This window comes from Carassius auratus, unplaced genomic scaffold, assembly GCF_003368295.1.
Source record: "Carassius auratus strain Wakin unplaced genomic scaffold, ASM336829v1 scaf_tig00002576, whole genome shotgun sequence".
Lineage (NCBI taxonomy): Eukaryota > Metazoa > Chordata > Actinopteri > Cypriniformes > Cyprinidae > Carassius > Carassius auratus.
The window spans coordinates 539,409-560,685 of NW_020523459.1; the positions used below are offsets into that span (position 1 = coordinate 539,409).

General features: G+C 35.1%; 1 protein-coding gene across 6 annotated transcripts in view; it reads right to left on the reverse strand.

Moving 5' to 3' along the window:
• LOC113069862 (protein kinase C zeta type-like) overlaps positions 1-21,277 on the reverse strand; it is a 91,773-nt gene that overhangs the window by 29,182 nt on the left and 41,314 nt on the right. For all 6 annotated transcript variants that reach the window (XM_026242936.1, XM_026242937.1, XM_026242942.1 and 3 more), the window contains 5 exons: positions 15,908-15,993; positions 5,134-5,265; positions 3,458-3,554; positions 1,935-1,993; positions 1,544-1,732 (listed from right to left, as the gene is read on the reverse strand). In XM_026242936.1, the coding sequence (XP_026098721.1) occupies positions 1,544-1,732; positions 1,935-1,993; positions 3,458-3,554; positions 5,134-5,265; positions 15,908-15,993 (563 nt within the window). The remainder of the gene's footprint in view (positions 1-1,543; positions 1,733-1,934; positions 1,994-3,457; positions 3,555-5,133; positions 5,266-15,907; positions 15,994-21,277) is intronic.

Below are 21,277 nucleotides of genomic sequence, written 5' to 3' on the forward strand. Positions count from 1 at the left end.
TTTTTCTTTCCTAGTTGCCCTCCCCCCAAATAGAATATCTGAACGATTTGTCTAAAAACAGTAACCTGCTGACCTGTAACTTCTAAATTAGTATGTTTCTAGTATTTGTAATAAAACAGAATGTTTCATTTTACTATTGTTGAGATACTATTATTAATTATAATACATTTTTACTTTTATACTATCCAGTTTACTCATTTAAAAGTTTTTGTATTTTTTATTTATTTTAAAATGTTTATATATTTTTATTTTTAATGTCATTTTAGTTGTAGTTATTTTAGTGCATCAAGTTAAACTAAATAAATAATTAATTGAAATAAAATTACATTTCTTTTATATGTTATTTTGTTTAATTTAAAGTTTCTTTTCCTTAAAAAAAAAACTAAAGTGTTTTTATGGTTATTTTTATTTTAGAATAAACCTGACTTTAGTAGTCAAATAACATGGGCATTTTTTTTATCATCATCAGGATTTAAAGCTAAAATTAATATGAATCTATAAACGGATGATGTAAATTTTAGGTGCTGTGACTAGTCAGCATTTTTTAGTTTTCCAACATTTTAATTTTTATCCACTTTAATAGTCTGCAGATTATTCATGCTCGAATCTCTCTCTCGATGCATATGAGGTGCATAATTGCTTATTATAATCCTATTTAAAATAAATAAATAAAACTTTTTTTGACCAATAGTTATGGTGTATATCATAGCACAGTATCCACAAAGGATTTCAGGATTCTTTGATAAATATAAAGTTTGTAAAATATTACAACAATATAAAACGTTTAGTTCTTTCAGGGTTTTTTTTCCAGGTGAAATTAATTAGCAACAACCTAAATATACAAAAAAGACATATCTTTTCTCTGACTGTTTGAATGTGGATGGTTTTTAAAATAAAGTGAGTAATTTATCTCTTATGACGATTTTTAAAAAGGCTCCCTGAAAACTAGTTGTGCACTCTGCTTTAAACTCCATCTTTCAATGATCTATTATTCCAAAATGAAAAGTATACATTTATTTCTACTATTATCTGTAGCTGTTTTTCTTTTCCTGATGGTTGTTGTTTTTCTTTGATCCCATGCTCAGGATAACATTAATACAAATGATCATAAGGTTCATCTGGCTCCTAAAAATGTTATGGGGACACAAGAGAAATTAGAAAATATGTAATGCACAGGTATTATAACAGTTTTCTAAACATTGACCAGTGTCTTAATCTTTAGTATGAATGAGCTTGTGAAACTCCTGAAGATGAACTGAAAGCTAGTGATGGTGGGAGGACTTGGCCGTTTAAACGGAGCACAATCCCACAGCACCATCTACAGGTGACTATAGTGCACTTTCTGTATTTTCACAGATCAGTGTGAGGTGCAACACAGGCCACACAAACAAAAAAATGGAAAAAAAATGTAATCTCCTTTTTGCAATTCGACAAAAAGAAAAAATTGCCTAGACAGGATTCAGTTAAACCTATGAAGCATAATTGTGATGATACTGAAGCAGCCCCACCCTCAGGTATCATCACCATGACAACAGTCTGTTACCTCATCATCATGGACCAGCTCTTTCTTCACCACCTTCATGGCGTAAATCTGTTCGTTCTTCTTGAGTCGGACCAGCAGCACCTTGGCGTAACTGCCCCTCCCAATCACCCGGATCAGGTCAAAGTCCCCCAGGCCGAGACCCTGAGAGATCTGAATCCCCTCGATACCATCCACCACTGCCTTCAGGTCCTGTGTGCACACAGTGGAAAAATATTACACAATATTATATAACTATTACACAATTTCTATCAAACACACTCAAAAAGATGTGTTCCTGACTTTCAGTACAAACTATATGGAAATGAAGAATGTGAATGAGAGCATTTGTACTCTATTATTATTGAATGAGACGCCCGTAAACGTTATATACCTGTTATGATCTGCATCTTACCTCTGCGTCATCTTCAGCTTTCTCTACTTTCCGGTTGTGTGCTAAAAAAGGGACTGGAACTGAGAGACAGAGAAAGAGAGTTTTTTATTATTATTAATAATATGTATTATCTACATATTAGGAGAGAGCATAGGAGAAAGTATTTTAACACTGAAAAAATTATTTCCTGTCACGTGTAACAGTAGTTGGATTGTCTAATTGATTGTAGTGAACTGGTTTATTTAGGTGCTTTATTTCAATTTAAGTCAAAAAAAAAAAAAAAAACTGATAATCACCTAGAAATAATTATGCAATATATAGCAATAATATTAAATATAGCATATATATATATATATATATATATATATATATATATATATATATATATATATATATATATATATATATTAGAAGTGGATAAGAAAAAGTATTTTAACATTAACAAAAAAATATTCCTCAATTTAGATGGCTCATTTTAATCCAACAGTAAACAAAAAAAAAAAAAAAAATATATATATATATATATATATATATATATATATATATATATATATATATATATATATATATATATATTATATGCATGACAGAGAAATTATAATTTACAGCAGTAATACTATTATTATTATTATTATAGAATTATATTACTTTATATTATTATTTGTTTGTTTGTTTGTTTATTTATTTAAAAGGGACAATGCACATTAATAAACATAAGGACAATGTCCAAATGTAAATGAGCCAGATATAGCCGTACAGACTAATTTTCATCTGGAGTCCCTGGCAGGTTGTTATTATAAAACTGTAAAAAACATTGCATACATACACATTAAAAACATAAACAGATTACATAGACACAGTCAACATCAAACAAGCACCAGTAAAGTCACATAGGATATATCAACCTGTGAGTGAATAACTGCACTACTGCAGATTATGACAATGTATTTGATTGTCCAGCAATCATACTATTATTATTTTTAATAATTTCATTATTGCTAATATATTTATTTGTATATTAGACGAGGATAGCATTGAAAAACATTCAATACATTAATTAGTTTGGAGCATCACTAAGAAATATTCCCAGAAGTAATTTAACACTTTATTTATGTAGTTAAAATGTTTAAACAATATACAATCCAAAATTTTGTTGTGTATTGTTCTGGAATGTCACCAACCACAGTTTAACCATCTAAGTTCTTAGTTTTCCCTTACAATCGAGTGATTTATAAACACTTTGAAACTGGTTCAACTTGATCATTAAAAATAATCTATTCAAAGAACAAGACGCTTTAGCAAATCAGTGTGTATAACGTGTAATGCTATCAGATCTCAGTAGGGGGCGCCACAGACGGCACTGTCGAAGAAGGATAAGCATGTCTTTCGCTCTCTTTCTCTCTCGGCTGGGACATTACTCACACCTGACGTACTACAGTATCCTACCACAGTCAGCAGTGCCCTCTGACAAACAGAGGACAGAATGACCCCAATACATATACAAAAACAGCATTTAAACACACACAGCGAGGATGGAGACCTACTTGCGTCTGTTTCCTCAGGGTCCTCAGGGGGGAGCTCCACTTCCTCTCCACTTTTATCATCGTCTACCAACGGCTCCTGCGATGGCATGACTGGATCCTGCAGAAAAACACAGATCATGGATACAGGCAGGCTATTTTTCAATGGTTTTTTCCCTTCTCCTCTTCGGGGGCCCTAAATGAAATTTTCACTTATCCAAACATGATATCAAAACTGACCCGATTTACTTTCTTAATAAAGGTCCATTGTGCAGGATCAATTTTCAAAAATCTAAATGTAATAACTTTCTCTACCTTTAAAATGACTGTTCTTATCTGTTAACATAACTAACACCACAGGGGACATGTTTGTTAACCAACGATATCACTGTTTGCTTTACACAATCCAGTTACATCTCAATGGTTAAAATGTTTTAATGTTCTAATCTACAGTATTTTACACTGAATACACCATCTTACAAAATGTCCTATTTTAAAATATTTATGATGCTTTTCAAACTTTCTTGACCAGAAACAGATGTATAATAATAATAATTACCTATAATAATTATTAGTTATTATTAAAAATAATAATAGTATGATACATTTTAACAAACACATTATGAAAATATTTAATCATTATTATAGTTATAAATTAATATAATATATAGTTAAGTACAATAAAATTACAATTTCTATTAACAGAATATTAATATATTAATTTAACAATAAGAATTATTAATAATAATTCTTTACATTTATATAGCGCTTTTCTGGGCAATCTCCTCAAGCACCACACAAAAAAACTGTATTTTATATTTTCTTATTATTTATTTAAATGATTTTTTTATTCAACAATATTTTACTTTTAATATCATAATACTAAACTTTTATTTAATGTGTATAATGTGTGCCTCTCTGAAGACATGGGACTCAGTAATATCGAAGTATTCTTAGTCAAGACCACAAATGTGTAACTACAAAATGAAGACAAACACTTGTGAGAAAGTGAGATGAAACAATGAAAGGAGGTAGTCAGGCGAATGACTGGATAATGAGTGAATAAAGCTCAACAGCTTTGGAATCTATTAGAAGAAAACCTGACGTAGGAAATCTGAGGTCTGATGTCTTCTGTCATTTAAATAAACCAGAAGTGCACTGCTGAGTTTCAGATTGAATTTCTGACATATGAACCTACTAGAGAAACAGTTTCTAGCAGAAGGTAGTGTTCTATGTGACAGTTTTCAGTCTGTGGTTTCAACATTGTGTGTAGGTTTGGAATCAGTTCAGTTCAGTACTGACAAGACCGTGTTATCATCTGACAAATTCCACAACGTCGATCTTTGAAACACTTAGAAACTCCAACAACACTCTTGAGAAGTGAGAAGAGGATTACAACAGCTACAAAAACAACAACAACAAAAAATATTACAACTCCAATGAGGTTTTTAATAGCAGTGGGTGTGTTTATCTGAAAGAAATGGCAAATACAAAATAAATTATGCTTTATATATATATATATATATATATATATATATATATATATATATATATATATATATATATATATATATATATATATATATATATATATATAAATAATTCACTTTTCAGTTTTTGCATGTTTTCCTGACTGAATTAAGACTCTCAGTCCCATCAGACAGAAAATGAATCTTTTTAGAGCTGACTGAAAGACTCACCATATGCCTTTGACAGGTCAGTGGGACGAGCTTGTGACAGCGTTTATGGACCAGTAGCTTGCAGTTGATACACTTGTAGCCCTGACGCCCCAGTCCCCATATCCTCTCGCTGCAGTGGCCACAGTACGCTTTCTGAGAGACACACACAGACATGATTACTGAAGTAAGACTAGCTTTATATATGAAACATTTTACAATGAATGAGTAAATCAATAAACTTAAGCAAACTATGAAAGAAAGAAAAAAGGGATGTCCTACAGATATCACATGAGCAGATAGCACACATCGGCTGGGTAATGCATTCTCACACCAGTATAAAACTTCTAATTAAACACATTAAATAATCAAAAAAAATTATATATATATATATATATATATATATATATATATATATATAAAATAAATGCAGCCTTGGTGAGCATAAGACACTTAAACATTAACATTTCAAAAACATTTGAAAAGTCTTACCAACTTTTGAATGAATAAAGCACTTAACTGTAAATAAAATATTGACTTTTTTCCATCTCATTGGCAGGATAAGTATCATGCATAATTCTGTACTATATTATATTTAAATTACATGTATTGCTAAAATTGCAAGCTGTCCTTGTACAACTAACACACACTTTGCACCTGTGCATACTTAAGGCCTAGCTAATGCTAAATGTTGTTTAAAATCCATGCATAATCAGAAGACTCTTCTGTAACCAGCATTAAGGTTTCAAACAAACAGACACACACCTGCTCACACACACGCCCTGTGAGTCATAAACAAATGAAAATATCTTTAGCTCAGTTTGCTGTGAGGTTCTCCATCTGTTCACAGCAAAAAGGACTACATGAATGCATGATAGAAATATAGAAAAGAATACTATTCAGAACTGTGGGATCATCAACACAATAAACACAGCACAGGAGGACATTGGCAAGACCAAGAAAGATGCAAAATGATCACATTACAAACCAAGCAAAAGTCTTCTGTCAAGCTGTCCACCAGGGGGCTCTCTAACAGCAGGACTTCAGTGCATCATGTAGCATAATCCTATTAAAACATGCAAACCTTTCATTAGAGACATGCACTTCCTCTGACAGCTTCCCCTCTCTGCCATAGCAGATAGCTAAGCATCATCTGTTTAACAGACCTTCAACAAACCCTCAGAGAAGGCCTTTCTGGATACAAGGTGCTCTTCTTGTCAGTGCTAGACATTTCCTCCGTGTTCCCTGACTCTATTTCACAGCTCTGTGAGCATGTCATGATCCCTGTGCTGCTGGTGAGTTTTTAGACAGCACTTTCTCACCATCTAAGGAGATGTTCACCTGCTGCAGTGATTTCTCTGTATCGCTGAAGCCTTCAGCCCTGATGAATGACCTACATTTTCTCACCGCTTTCCATCAGGTGCTCAATTTATGTAACTGGGGTTAAACACCGAGAAATCAGGGCTCCTAAGTAGCACACATATTATCTAAAGCCTGAAGCTGGAAAAGAAATAAACATGTTCCTTATGACTAGTGATGTAAATAGTGAAGAATAAAAAAAATTCTGGTTCCTTAATGGCTACATTAATAATTATTTTAGAATTTATTTTGTTGAACTAGTACTAAAATCATCGTGTGTTTCTTTAGGAAGTGAAAATGTCCAACCAACAAATCTCAAAAACCTACTCAAGGACGATTATTAGATCATCCATCAACAGGAAATGATCAAAGAAACACATCATGGAGACACCTGAAGATATGCAATGATTATTCTTAGAAATGTGTTCAATCTTTCATACATAAACGGTCCTTTTCTTCATCTCTCCCACTCTCGCATCTGAATCCCAGCACAGCTTCCACCCCCTGGTCTTTTTTTTTTTTTACATATTGAGCCAGCGCTGCTAGGCAAATGTAATGCCAGAGAAACAATGTGTTTCTGCACCCATTTAAAACACATCAAGTCTACACATATCAGGCTTCCATTCAAGAGAGTGGATTAAACTTTAAACTCAACCAATTGTCCCCAACAAATAGCAAACATTATGCACAGCTGAGCGAATGCGGCCTTCGGGCCAAGCGTGTGCCCCATGTATCCCAGATACAGCAGCAATAACATGGAAAAGTAAATCAAGACCCTCTATTCTCTAAAAACATTGAGTCCTACTGCCCCTGATACATCAGTGCAGCAACTGAAACATACAGTGGCCGAGAGGACTCAACAAGCTGCAAATGAAAAACACCCACAAATTAAGAAAACATCTTCATCAATTTGACAACACAAATGCAAATATGCAAAGACCACATCAGAAATGTTTAAGGGAAGCACGTGTCTTTTTGTTTGTGTTGTGAGAATTTGTAGTGCGTTTCTTTCTTTTCAGCGCATTTCTGTATTTGGTTGTGTTGTGAGAATTTACAGCACCTGTGTTGTCAAATTGATGAAGATGTTTCCTTAATTAGAACGTGTGTTTTTTTTAAATCTATTTAAAGTTGTTTTTTGTTTTTTTGTGGGGGTTTTTTAGCGCATTGACCTCTCTCGGCCACCGTAGAAACATCTAAATAAGCCTTTGTCTGTGTTGTTGTAATTGTTGCAGGTGGAAAAAACAATGTAAAATCAAGACTCAGAAAGATACCTTTTGCTATCTTGCCTTTCTGGGCATCTGTATTGGAAACTAAGCGGCACAAACATATTTAGAATTCATCATAATGCCACAACCATAAGACCATTAACTTATGATCAACATATCCAGCTTATATGGTAATGAGTGCCTTTGTGTGGGTGTTGTTACTGTTTAATCTCTTTAATATGCAAAGAGGTTAGCAAATCAAAACAGAAGTGATTTACATGTATTAGGAAGGAAAAATAGCCTGTTTAAATCCTAATGTCAGAGAAAGGGTGGAAAATAGTCTTTCCAAACAAACTATGACTGATGGTACAAAAGCCCTTGCCTACAATTATAATTGGACTTCAAAGAGAGAGAGAGAAAGAAGATTGTTATTAATTTTACCTCATAATTTCTGAAGTATCAGTGGGTGGGATAGAGTGATGTCCCAAATTCAGACAAGAGAACCAATCTTTTCTAGCCTTTAACCATTTTTAATTTTACCTTCAATAAAGCTGGTTTTGAATTAAGGCTGTATCGACATTCATTTATCATTATAGACAGATTAATTTAGTGAATTAATTGCAATTAAATCACAAATATCAATATTTGCTCAAGAGGCATTGTTGTGATAGATGAGTAAAGCATATGAGTGAATAGACAATGTGGTCAATGTATTGTTTCCTATTAATTAATTAATTAATTAATTATACTAAAATGACACATTACACTATATGCTCAACTGATGCATTAAATTATTATTATTTTTTTTTTTTTTTTGATGTGCAGGCTAATTTAGTGAATTAACTGCATTTAATCACAGATATAAACATTCCCTAAATAAATACATTTCCAAATGAAGATCATTTAAATACCTTATTGTGGCAGATCGGTAAAGCATAAATGAGAGAATGGACAAAAAGTGGTCTGTATTCATTTATCAATTATACTAAAACAACATGTTAAATTGACAGATCAATTAATAAATTAAAAACATGATGTGCAGAATAGTGAATTTAAATTTAATCACAAATATCCATATATCTATGTATCCAAAAATAAATACATAATACAATTCAAAACACAAAAAGTGATCATTATATTGCTTTCATATTTATAACAGGCAGTGGTTGAAAATGACCAGAGACAAGACTTAAAAAGCTCATGCAAAACTTTTAACCCGGCAAAAGAGAATCTGTTTCCTTTTTGCAACTCACTTTTTTATGAAGAGCAGGGAAAAGCAGCAAAAGAGGATCAAACGATTAGGTCAGACACTTTCACATGCAAACCCACTCACCCACACACACACACACACACTTCCTTGCCTGCCTCTGTATTTTTCACTTTCTCTCCTCCTAATCTGCCTTTTTTGTAAAGAGAGAATAAAAGATGTCTAATTCAAAGGCATCCATCTCCTTCAGCATCTTCTAAAAGTCACACACTCCTGAGCCATAACTGGGATATTGATGATAATTACAAGGACCTGAGGCCCTTCAGTGTGACATCATCTGTGAAGTGATCGTTCGCATCAGAGTGCATCTGATCACACACACACTAATCACATTCTTAGATATATGATCTCTCAGATCTCAGACAAACAGTGTTCATTCACCTGAGTTCAACTTTGAAAGAAAAGGAAAGCATGCTTGGCAGAACTTAAAGGCTGTTGAAGGAAAAATGCTGCGAAAGACATTTTAATTGGAAAACTGTGACAGAAAACAAGCACAAGCAAGTAAAAATAGTCTTTTTGCTCACACAGGAGAACACCATGTTACTGCTTTAACAGGAATAATGTAAAAAAAAAAATGGATAGAGAGAAAGCATGCCAAAAAAGGGTGTGATTTCATTCTGTTCTCTCACGATTTGGCAAACACCTCACGACACCCTTATAGCACTGCAGCGCTAGATCAGACTCATCATGAGGATTCGCCCTTGCAAATGATATGGCTGGGATGGATTTCTGAGTGCTGGATGAAATAAATTTCCATTTACGCTGTGCTCCATGATGTTCATTTAATAGGGACTTTGGTCAGGAGACTTTAAACGACTGCACACAGAATGCAATGGAGGCAACAAGTACAATCTGTCCTATGAAACAGAACATGCCTTAAACTAATGAAGAGACTGAACACTGTAGCTGTCTGTATTTTTGACAGTTAGGTCCAAAATATATTTTAAGAAAGGACATGAATGCAGACACTTTAAAAGATCCCATTCTTCATGATCCCATGTTTTAAACTTTAGTTAGTGTGTAATGTTGTTGTTAGAGTATAAATAATATCTGTAAAATTCTAAAGCTCAAAGTTCAATGCCAAGCGAAGATATTTTATTCAACAGAATTCGCCTACAACGAACGACCCCTTTGGACTACATCCCTCTAGTTCCTGCAGTAATGACGTCACTAAAACAGTTTTTGGACTAACCTCCGCCCACATGAATTCACAAAAAAGAGGGCGTGGTCTTGTTGCCCTCCGACGGAGAAGAAGGAAGAGCTGTGTTTGTGTTTGTCGCCATGTTGTCGAAACGCTGTTATTTTCATCTCGGAGTCCAATCATCTTTGTTTGGGCTTCCCAGGGACGCTGTACTTAGAGATCAATGGTTAAAATTATAATCCATATGTAAAACTATGTGCAGCAAATTTTGCTGAGGACAGCTTTCTCAATCTCAATCAGTTTAATGCTGGATTCGCACAAAGATTATTCTTGAAAGATGGAGCAGTTCCCTCTTTGTCTGGAGAAGGCTTTATTTATGGACCACAAACGGTAAGTGTATTTTATTAAGTTGGTGCGTTTAACAGTTTCTGTAACTTATTACACAAAGGGCAACGCTGTTTAGCTTTGTTAAATAGATGTTAGGGCTGTGCAAAAAAATCGAATACGATTTTAATGCGCATCTCGTCAGTAAAAACGCTCCTGTGATTATAAGTATATCTCCAGCACGTGTGTTCTAGTCCAATCACGTTTGCAGGAGGGCCGCGTGATCTAAGCTGCTATCGAATCACCACACAGGAACCGCTGGCCCAATCAGAACTCGTTACGTATTTCTGAAGGAGAGGTTGCATAGAACAAGGAAGTCATCAGCCCGTTTTTATGACAGTGAAAACAGCGGTATACAGATAGATGAATTGTGTGAAAAATACTGTTTTAAATAAATGTTATTTTACACGCGAAACATGAACACGTTATATTGCTCACTATAAACACAATAAAAGCTTCAAAAAAGTGTGAAAAACGGGACCTTTAACCTGTGCAAGCTTGATTCTGTGTAGTTTTGTGTTCTGAAATTTGTGAAACTGCAATTTATCATGCAACACCAGAATGCCGTGCATCTTCATTGCTGCTGCAAAAGGCATGTTGTGTCTTCTATTCATTTGATACTGTTATGATAATGCAAAAGTTTAAAAAAGAAAAAATGAGTCTCATATGAGCAAAAAGGCAATAAAAACATTTTGTATTTCTGTGATGGCAAAGATGCATATTCTGCAGCCATTACACTAATCTTCAGTGTTGCACGATACTTCAGAAATCATTGTTAAAGGCTGATTTGGTGCTCAAGAAACATTTATAATTATTATCAATGTTGAAAACAGCTGTACTGTGTAATATAATAATTATAATAATAAGCGTACACAATTTTTTACATTTATACATTTATTTATATATGCTACAGCAGTATTTTAATCTATGATATATATTAATGTATACATTAATATTTAATATTGGTATGCTACAGCAGTATAGATACTGTATGTACTTATATATTGCAGAAAATTGTCATGTAAAACTAAATTTCATATATTAACAATATAATAAATAACAAGAAATCATTGAGAATAAAAATAAAATTACATAAAAATTTAGATTATGACACCTTTAAATTGTCATCATTGGTGTCTGAAGATGAAGGTTTTGTGTTAAATGTTCATCATCTTTATCAGTGGTGTTGAAAATACAGGTCAGTCGGCTAAGAGATGAAAGAAACCTGGGCTCGGTTTTTATTGACCGCGTCCGCAGAACAGCCGAGATGATTCAAGTGCCTGGAAATGATCTCAGCGCATTACCAGACACACACACATACACACACTATTAAAACACTAACCATTAAAACAGTGATATGACTGTCTAGAGTTTGCGCATGTCAATATCCATCACTTAATGTAAGTCATATGAAACCCCCACTTTGATTTCTTGAGTGAGCATTTTCAGAGTTCAGAGTTTAGACCAGGTCAGTCCTTCACAGCCTGAGCAAATCTTTTAGATATCCATCTTTCATTAAATATCCAGAAATGAACACATCAGGTGAATTCCTCTGATAAACCACAAGAAAGCACTGCAGATAAATTACAAGAGTTACCCAGATTTACAACTAACCCAATCAAACATCTCCATTTCTGTAAGCACTGAATTGCAGTTTTCTGTGTTTTAGCAGCTGTATCTTATATTACAGGTGCCTGATGTTTAATTACACTCTAAATCTCCAACGGTCTGTCTGATACACCACAGATGCCACACCTGCTACCTATCGCCTCCGCAACAGATGCCAATTTCCTTATTTATGACATCATAAATTAATCTCTGTGAACTCAAATGTAAAGAAAATCTGCTCCTCTTTTCAGTTTCAGACACAAAACGTGATCAAAAACAACACAGACAGGCGGAAATACTCTCAGTTAACAGCACGCCTTGTGTCGTTCTGCCACATTAGAGGAAAAATACATTTCTAGACGTCTCAAGAGGCTTTGAAATGCATTTGTTTTGTTTGTTAGATTGATGTCATGATGATTCAATAGAGCAGAAAGGATGTCACACATATGATGGATGAAAATCCCATGGAAACAGTGAGTAAGGGACCTGAAAGGTACAGATGCATTATTTTTTTGTCTTTAAATTGCTTTGTTACAGTGATTGTATATGCCCAGTCTGTCTCAGAGCGCTGAGAACACAGAGAGAAACAGATCCAGAGGTGCTGATGGGAGGGAGGGAACGAGTCAGATCCTTAAAGGAAGGACAGAGGGAGGAAAAAACATGACCTACTTCTGTTCCATCCCTTGTTTCTATGGAGAACGAGAGGAGAAAAGTGGAAAAGCAGCAGGAGGGCAGAATGTGTTCCCAGAAAGAGAGATGTGGCCACAGGAAGTACTAAATAACTAACTTATTTTAAGTGAACAAGTAGGTTTTATGCTAAATTAAAGTTTATAAAAATGTAGTATGCTACATTATTGTCAGCTCAATATACAATGTGTGAGTGGCATCTAATTATCTTTAGATAGATAGATGGATGGATGGATAGATTTATAAAAATGTCTATATCAAACAATCAAATAAGTTATCAAATATTAAAGGGACAATAAGTAACTTTTTAGGTATTTTATTATCTAAAATCAATATTTTTATTCATAAATATGCCCACAATGGTGTACAAATACCTATGCCAATGTTTAAACTAATCCTTGTAAATGAAGAATTTATTATCTTTATATACATGGGACGGGTAGGTCAACGGAGGCTTCCATGTAGTTCCGCCATCTTGCAAAACTATAATAGCAGAGAGGGACAAAAAGTACTAAGCCAACGCGTTTCCACAGTGCGTTTTCGGTCAGAGCCAGAAACGCAGGTGCAGAGCAGTGAGAGGTGCTTGAAACTGCACCGGCAAGTTTAAAAGTCTGGATTGCATTCTTATTATGGACCATACATATGCCGCGCCACAGGACAAGAAAACATCGTCGCCAAAACAGTCAAAAATAGAACGTAAAAGGAAACGTGACCATAGATTACAGAAAACAAGAGTTAATGTCGGGGAAGCTTTTTCTAGGTGGAAAGAGCTAATGCTTGATAAAGATTTCAAAAGAGACGCTGAAGTGGCCAGTTTTCTTCTCGACAGGTAAGTCAGTGTTACAATCTATATTACAATATTTTTTTTATATCTAACAATGCACGTTATTCAGAAAATATAACGAATAAAGAAGACATAACTACTAATTACAATATTTCATGTTTTCCACAGTCAGTAATTCATACTGTAACATTCGTTTGTTTATGGTCATGTTGCTGTTTGTTTGAAATAACACACCTGTTCACCTGAAGGAAAACTCGACGAAGTGCTATTAGAAGACATCCCGTCAAAGCTTTTTGGTACATATCGCCTACCGTAGATGCAACGCGCATTTGAAAAAGCGAGGCGCTGGAGAGCAAAATTAGTTTGAATGCAAAATACAATTTCACCACTAGATGGGAGTAATTCCTACTTAGTGTCCCTTTAAGAATAATCAAAAATAACACTAAAATATTTAAAAACAAAACAAAAAATTTAATAAATAACACACAATAACTATAAAAATAATATATAATATCCTGAAATATAAATTTTAAAAAATCCTAAATTGAATAATCTAATAATCCGTAAAATTATTATATTAAATAACAGATATTAAACATTGATGCACCTCACTGGAAGGTCTGACAGAACTGCATTGTGGGATACAGTATTCTGTACAATGTGTATTTTAACAAATGCAGTAGTGTAGATCTCCCATATATTCGGTTCATACAGAAAATGTGCACATTGTGCACAGTATAATGCAGCCAGAGGGTTGTGAAATGTTAGTATGCTGTTGTGTACAATATTTTTGTAATTCTGTTTGATGCCACTAATGGTGCAGAAATTACACGCTGCGTCTTTAAAAAGCCACCTTTAGCTTGGTTAAATGTGTTTTACGATCCCAAACTCAAATGGGTTTCTGGGGTAAGCAGAGTTTTGCACTCTCAGCAGTCTGACATGAGCATTAGAGCTATTCAAGAAATCTGATCTTAACAAAGAGACTCTCTAGACATAATTTCATATGATTTTGGAGCCATGTTTCTGCTTAGCTTGATGATGTCATCCTGCATCTCTACCCTGTTGGTCATAATGTGGTCATACAGTACATCGATCACCTTGATAAAGCGAGAAGATTTAATTTACGCTCATTAACGTGTCACACACCTGCTGTGAGTGGGAGCTGTCTGAGGGCACTGTGCTCAGCATATGCCTCTCTGTTTTCTTCTTATCCTCTATCTCTGCTGAGAAGCACAGAAACTTCTCCAAGAAAAGAGACTTTCAGCTTTTGCAAGAATAGCACTGGCAAAAAGAACAATGTACCTCTCCGTCTCTCTCAGCTATCTCCGTTCCACCCTGTCTCTCTTCTATCACTCTCACTTATGTTGTTTTGGTGTTCTTCTTTGTCTTGGCACATGTTCTGCTCAGTTAAACAATGAAGACTGCTGCAGGAAGAGGTTTGCATTAACATAATCCCTCCAGGGATGAGATCTGATTAAAGTTCAGGGCATCACTGCATAACTATCTCTCCCTTGACTGTCTACAAGTTTTCTAATAGTCAGAATGATGTTTTTCATTCAAGCATTAGATTGGGTTGAAGTTGGAGAACTGAGGCTAAAGCCAATGGTCAAGCATACCACTGTCTTTGTAACAGTCATTACTACAGCTAAATATGCTAACACTTGCTACTAAAGCTAAATATGCTAACAGTTACATACTGTATATTTACTGTAACAGACATAGGTATTCACTACTACAACTAAACGTGCTAACAGTTACTACTACAGCTGCTTAAAAATAGTCTATAAAACAAAACAACCATACATGTGCAGATATTTATCAAAATAGTCACTACAACAGCTAATGATGTAGCTAATAATAGCCGCTACTACAGCAACTTAATCACTCACTCATTTATTCATTATCAAAAAATTTCATTTAAAGAGAAGGGTTAGACTATAGAAATACATTTACCATATATTAAGTATTAAGTAAGTCTCTTTTGCTCACCAAGGCTGAATTTATTTGATCAAAAATAAAGCTAAATTGGCAAATATTAACATTTAAAACAACTTGTTTTTTTAAATAAATGTTCTTGTATATTTTTATACAGTATATTTTCAATATATATCCTCCAGAAATCATTCTAGTATGCTGATTCGCTGCTCAAGAAACATTTCTTATTATTATCAATTTTGAATAAAGTTCAAAAGGACAGCATACATTTGTCTGCTTTACTAGGACACTTCCCGTAAGGCTGCTTTTTGCCATACACAACATACAGTAAACAAGCCATACAACTGAACAAAGTGGGTTAAGTACATGTAGTATATCAGTCAGATATCATCATTCAAGATGGAGAGGACCAGAGGACTTTAACTCACCCTGTTAAAGCGCTTGGCCTGGAAGAGGTGCCCGTTCACCCGGTACAGCTTCCTCCATCGTCTAGCTCCACGGCGGTAGATTGATTCTAGGAGAGAGAGGAAACAGTTGTATAGGAGCAGCATGAGGACTCGAGGAATTAAAAAAATCAATCCCAACACGGAAAGAGGGAAGCGGATTCAAAGACGAGTGATCGAATAAGGGGGATGGACAGAGGTGTGGCTGGTCTTGACCCTGAATGTAGACAGATTTTCTGGATGAAAACCTGTCCCACAGAAGAAAGCTACTGTATCAATCCCTCCCTCTCTGTTGCTCTCTTCCCCTGTCTCCATCTGACCCACCCTCCGCTTCTCACTCTCTTGTTTCTTTTCTCTTATCGTTCTGTTATTCCCTACAGCATTATTTCGGTCAAATGTATACAGGCTCATTTAAGAAGTGACAAGCATATACATTGACCTAATTTGATCTGCTGACTGAGGTTTTATCTTTATGTCTCACCACCTTGAAAACATGAAAAATGACCTTTTTGGGAGGTTTCTGAGCTGACCTGATTGACCAAAATACTGCCTGCATCTGAAAATTAGGCAGGTGTCCAAAAGAGTGTGCTAGAGTTTCTCATGTTGGTCCAAACCTGTATGACTTTCTGCAGAAAACCAAATAGATATTAGGAATAATGTTTTTTTCACAATGGAAGTCAAGACAATCTCCACCCTGACAGACAAAAGTCATACAGCTTCAGAACACTGTGAGAGTAAATGATGTTTTGTTGCTACACTTCCAGATGATGAAGTCCATGAAATCATCTTTTTGGACAGCTACACGGCTACAGATTGCACTTTTCATCTAAAATATTCTATTCTGATTGAGCGTAGTGCAATATGGGTTTTGAAGTTTTCCCACCACAGCACTTTTTCTCTGTTTTCTAGTTGCGTAGCACCAATTCTACACAACGATTGTGAGTTTCTACTGCAACTTCTGAATAGAATCACCCCATAAAGTAGCTAAATTAACTTATTGCAAATGACAATAATGTGGACAAGAACCAAATAATCAATGGTATTTATCACTAAAGAAACAATGATATTTAAATTCTTTGAAAGAAAAACACGTTTTGTCCTCGGTGATGACCCACAGGTTCGTCAGATACCCCTATCTCTCTCTGTTACTATCTTCCAGTTAAGTTGGCAGACCATCATATTTTTCGAGCGTAAGGGAGAGGCTGAGAATAATCCTCAAGCCCTGGAGATTTGCTGTGTCTGCTGCCGTTTCATGTTTCTTCCCTCAACTGCAGCTCAGTTACGTAAAACCAATAAAATATTGAAATATTGTCAAAACTTTCAAGTGTCAGCCACTAATGAGCAAAGGAGGAGATTCAAAGGCTTGTGTGTACAAGAGAGAGATCGAAGCAAAGAGTAAATGAAAGTCTGCATTAAGCCTTCAGAAACTCATGTGTGGCACAAAGTAGAGCTTGAATATTTAATTCCAGTAACAATATACTTGCAGCTTTGGAGTATACTCATCACATATACACACATTCAGACTGTCACGAACATCAAACTTACACAACATGAATGATTTATTAACAGAACATGATAAAGCTGAAACTCACGGTCTTCCAGAGGAATAACTGATGCCCCAACAGAGCAGTTCAGCATGAGGAGAGGAGCTGAGTTTTAAACTTTAACATCAAACCAAACTGGGGGAAAACAGCCACTGTCATGGTTTTATAATCTTGTTAAAATTATATGATAAATTGAAGTATTTTTCCGAATTGACTATTTCTTACTGATCATGTCGTGGAACACATGGAAACATAGGATGATGAAAAATCAGAACCTTCTTCCTAAAGAACTATATTCTTGTCATTGCTCATTAAAACAGATGGCCCCATCTAAAAATCACATCACTGGTTGAATTAAAATGAGTCTGTCGGGCTGGTTAAACAACTGGAGTTACTTTTGATAGTGTCACAGAGCCACAGTTTTGACACCTACATCAACCTATAATTAATAACTTAATTATAGATTTGTCTGCATATTAAGCTAGATTGGATAAAGAACTGACATGCCTAGTAATAGGTGCAATAAAAAAAATAAAATGTCTATCTGTATCTATATATCAATTCATATTTAGCATATTTGCTTTTCATATGCCTAAATTCATTCAATCATAACAATGATCATTACCATTCATAATTTGGGGGTTGGTAAGATTTTCTATAACTCGCATTTATTTGATCAAAAAATACAGTAATATTGTGAAACAAAATAACAGTAACCCTAAACGTGATCTATTAAGGTTTTTTTTTTTTGGTACTGAATGAAGTTGTACTGCTTCATATATGTCATACAACCATAACCCATTTTTCCAGGATACTTTGCTGAACAGAATCTTCAAAAGAACAGGATTTATTTCGAATACAATACTGAAATGTAACAATATTTTATATAGGCTACTATGTCTTTAACATCACTTATGATCAGTTTAATTAATTTCAATTTCTGAGACCATTTTTTTGTATGGTACAGTACATCGTAATAAAACCCCAGTTAACTGATAGTGTGAAGACATTATGACTTTTTCTCCTGAAATCCATTATAAGTATAGACTTAATTAGTGTAAAACAAAATGCCACATACATATATAACATGTCATATTTAAATTTACACGTCTTTGCTGATTTTCTCCAACAAATGTTTAAAACAGCCAGTCTCTACCTTACACTCTATCTTCTGGCAGCAAACAAAATAATTCACCATGTTCCTCTCCTTCAACAAAGCAGCGACAGACCTCAGCAGAACTACACACGATCATCCCCCTCACAGAGCACGGCGCTGCTGCAGCCCAAGAACAGCTGCTCAGGAAACAGCTCATAATCATAATCATCCAGATGGCCACTGAAACACCTGTTCTTCGACCTGTTTATGTCTGAAGCCCAGCCAACATCTTGGCTCAGAAACTGAATGATTGAAATGAAACGTGTATTTGTTATAATCTACCTCACAGAAGTCTCTCCTCTCAATCCCACAACTGTCAGAGTCAGAAACTGCCTCATAATGTCCTGTAAAACTAAAGCAACTGTAAAAGCAAGCTTGGCTCTGACGTGCACTGGAAAATTTGGCAACGTCTTTCATGACATGTTAGTGATTTTGAGTCACAATGATGCATTCGAGTGATTCACTCATGAAGGAACTGCTTTTAAATTCTTTTCCTGCTTGAGTGGAGCTGATACCAATCGTCTAGCTGAGGGTGCGGCAGGCACAAATTTAATTTTTCCATCATCACCATGGCAACACACACTCGCTTCCTGTGTCACGCGTGGCAGATGCCAGCAGCTCTGGTGGACGAGACATCCGGCCGTGAGAGTTGACACTCAAACACTCTACATGCAAAAATAAACTGAACATCCAGCAACATCTACAACAACAACAAAGTGATTTGCCAAATGGTGTGCAACAAAATGCATCACTGACAACACTGTGTAGTGCAAAAACAGGCATCAAAGGAGGAACATCATAAATAAGAACTAGAAGCTCTACTTTTAAATCTAGATGCTGCTCTGAGCTCCATTAAATCGGAGCAGCCTCTTATAATTTGGTTGGTTTGTAGATATTGCACATTTTTTTAATTCCCCATGGCCACTAACACTGGCCACTAACAACACCATGGTCATCGTTCCAGTTTCAGGGAACACATAAATCAACTAGGTTTGCCTTGAAAGTCACTTGCAAAGCATCTAGAGCCAGATACAAAAATAATTCCTCAGTAGAATGTGATGGGAAGAAAACACAAAGGATATCTGCTCTTTCTCTCTTCTCAATCTGCAAGAGAAAAAAAAAGAAGTTGGATCTATGCACATCTCCTCAAATCTGAAAGTGTTTGATTGTGCTAAACTTTCACAGGCTTTAAGAGAGCATCAAATAATTAAAAACAAACACTAGGCGACTCTTCTGAATAGACTGCATTGCCGACGGAAAACAGTACAGAACCAAAACAGTTTACTGACCAAAAGTGGAAAGAAGTCATCAAAATCAAATATTTTTATTTATATTAATATATATATATATATATATATATATATATATATATATATATAATTAACTGCTTTCTGCAATATGCTCAATTATTGATATAACAAAACAGAAAATTTTGTAAATGCATAATTTCAGAAGTGAGTTTTTCCAGCATAACACAAACACTAAATAATGTATTAGTATTAGCCAGATTAGAAAGTAACAGATTCATTTAAAGGTGTATGTGTGTGTGTGCGCTAACACGTGTTTGTGTCATGTGATATGGACGACAACAAGAACTGATTTTTTTATTTCAGAGTAATGAAACTATCAAATCTGGAGAGCTGTTGTTTTTCTGCATGTATTTATTTATTTGCCAGAACACCAGATTATGTTGATGTCACAACACACAATTACACAGCAATATCTTTGCTTTAAATGTGTGTGTGTGTGTGTGTAAGTGTGTGTGTGTGTGTGTGTGTGTGTGTGTGTGTGTGTGTGTGTGTGTGTGTGTGTGTGTGTGTGCGCGTGCGTGCATGCGTGCGTGCGTGAGTGCATGCATGCTCTTGTTTTGTGACATATCAGGACACAACTCTGTATAATGACATGGGTATGACACAGGTATTACAAGGAGAGGGTGACTTATGAGGACATAACCCATGTCCCCATTTTTCAAAACGCTTATAAATCATACAGAATTAGTTTTTTTGAGAAAGTAAAAATGCACAAAGTTTCCTGTTAGGGTTAGGGTTAGGTGTAGGGTTGGTGTAGGGCCATAGAATAAACAGTTTCTACAGTATGAAAACCATTACGCCTATGGGATGTCCCCACTTTTCACAAAAACAAACGTGTGTGTGTGTGTGTGTGTGTGTGTGTGTGCATGACAGAGAGAGAGAGAGATAGAGAGAGAGAGAGAGAAAGAGAGAGAACGTGAAGGACTAATTAAAAAGAGAGAGCCATGGTCTTTAGAGTTATCATCGTTAAGATCTATCTCTAATCTTATTAACTTCACCCCTACATGGAGAGACCTACAGAAATCACACTGTGCTGTCGCCATAGTTACCCTGCACCTTTTTTTTTTTTTGTCATTATTCCTAACATTTGACCACAGAGAGAAAGAGTACTCCACAATATGTTGTTGTGTATATGTCCACAACCAGCAACATCACATGAGCACTTCAGCTGTGCATTTACCACTTCTACCTGGCTTGAAAAACAGCCATGAAAATAATATTTCACAAATGTTTCAGTTTCTCAAGCTATTGCATGACTTCTGATAACTTATAAATAAATATAGTGCACAAGTCGTATGGACCACTTTAAAGGTGCCAATACACTTACAGTGAAATTGAAAATTCA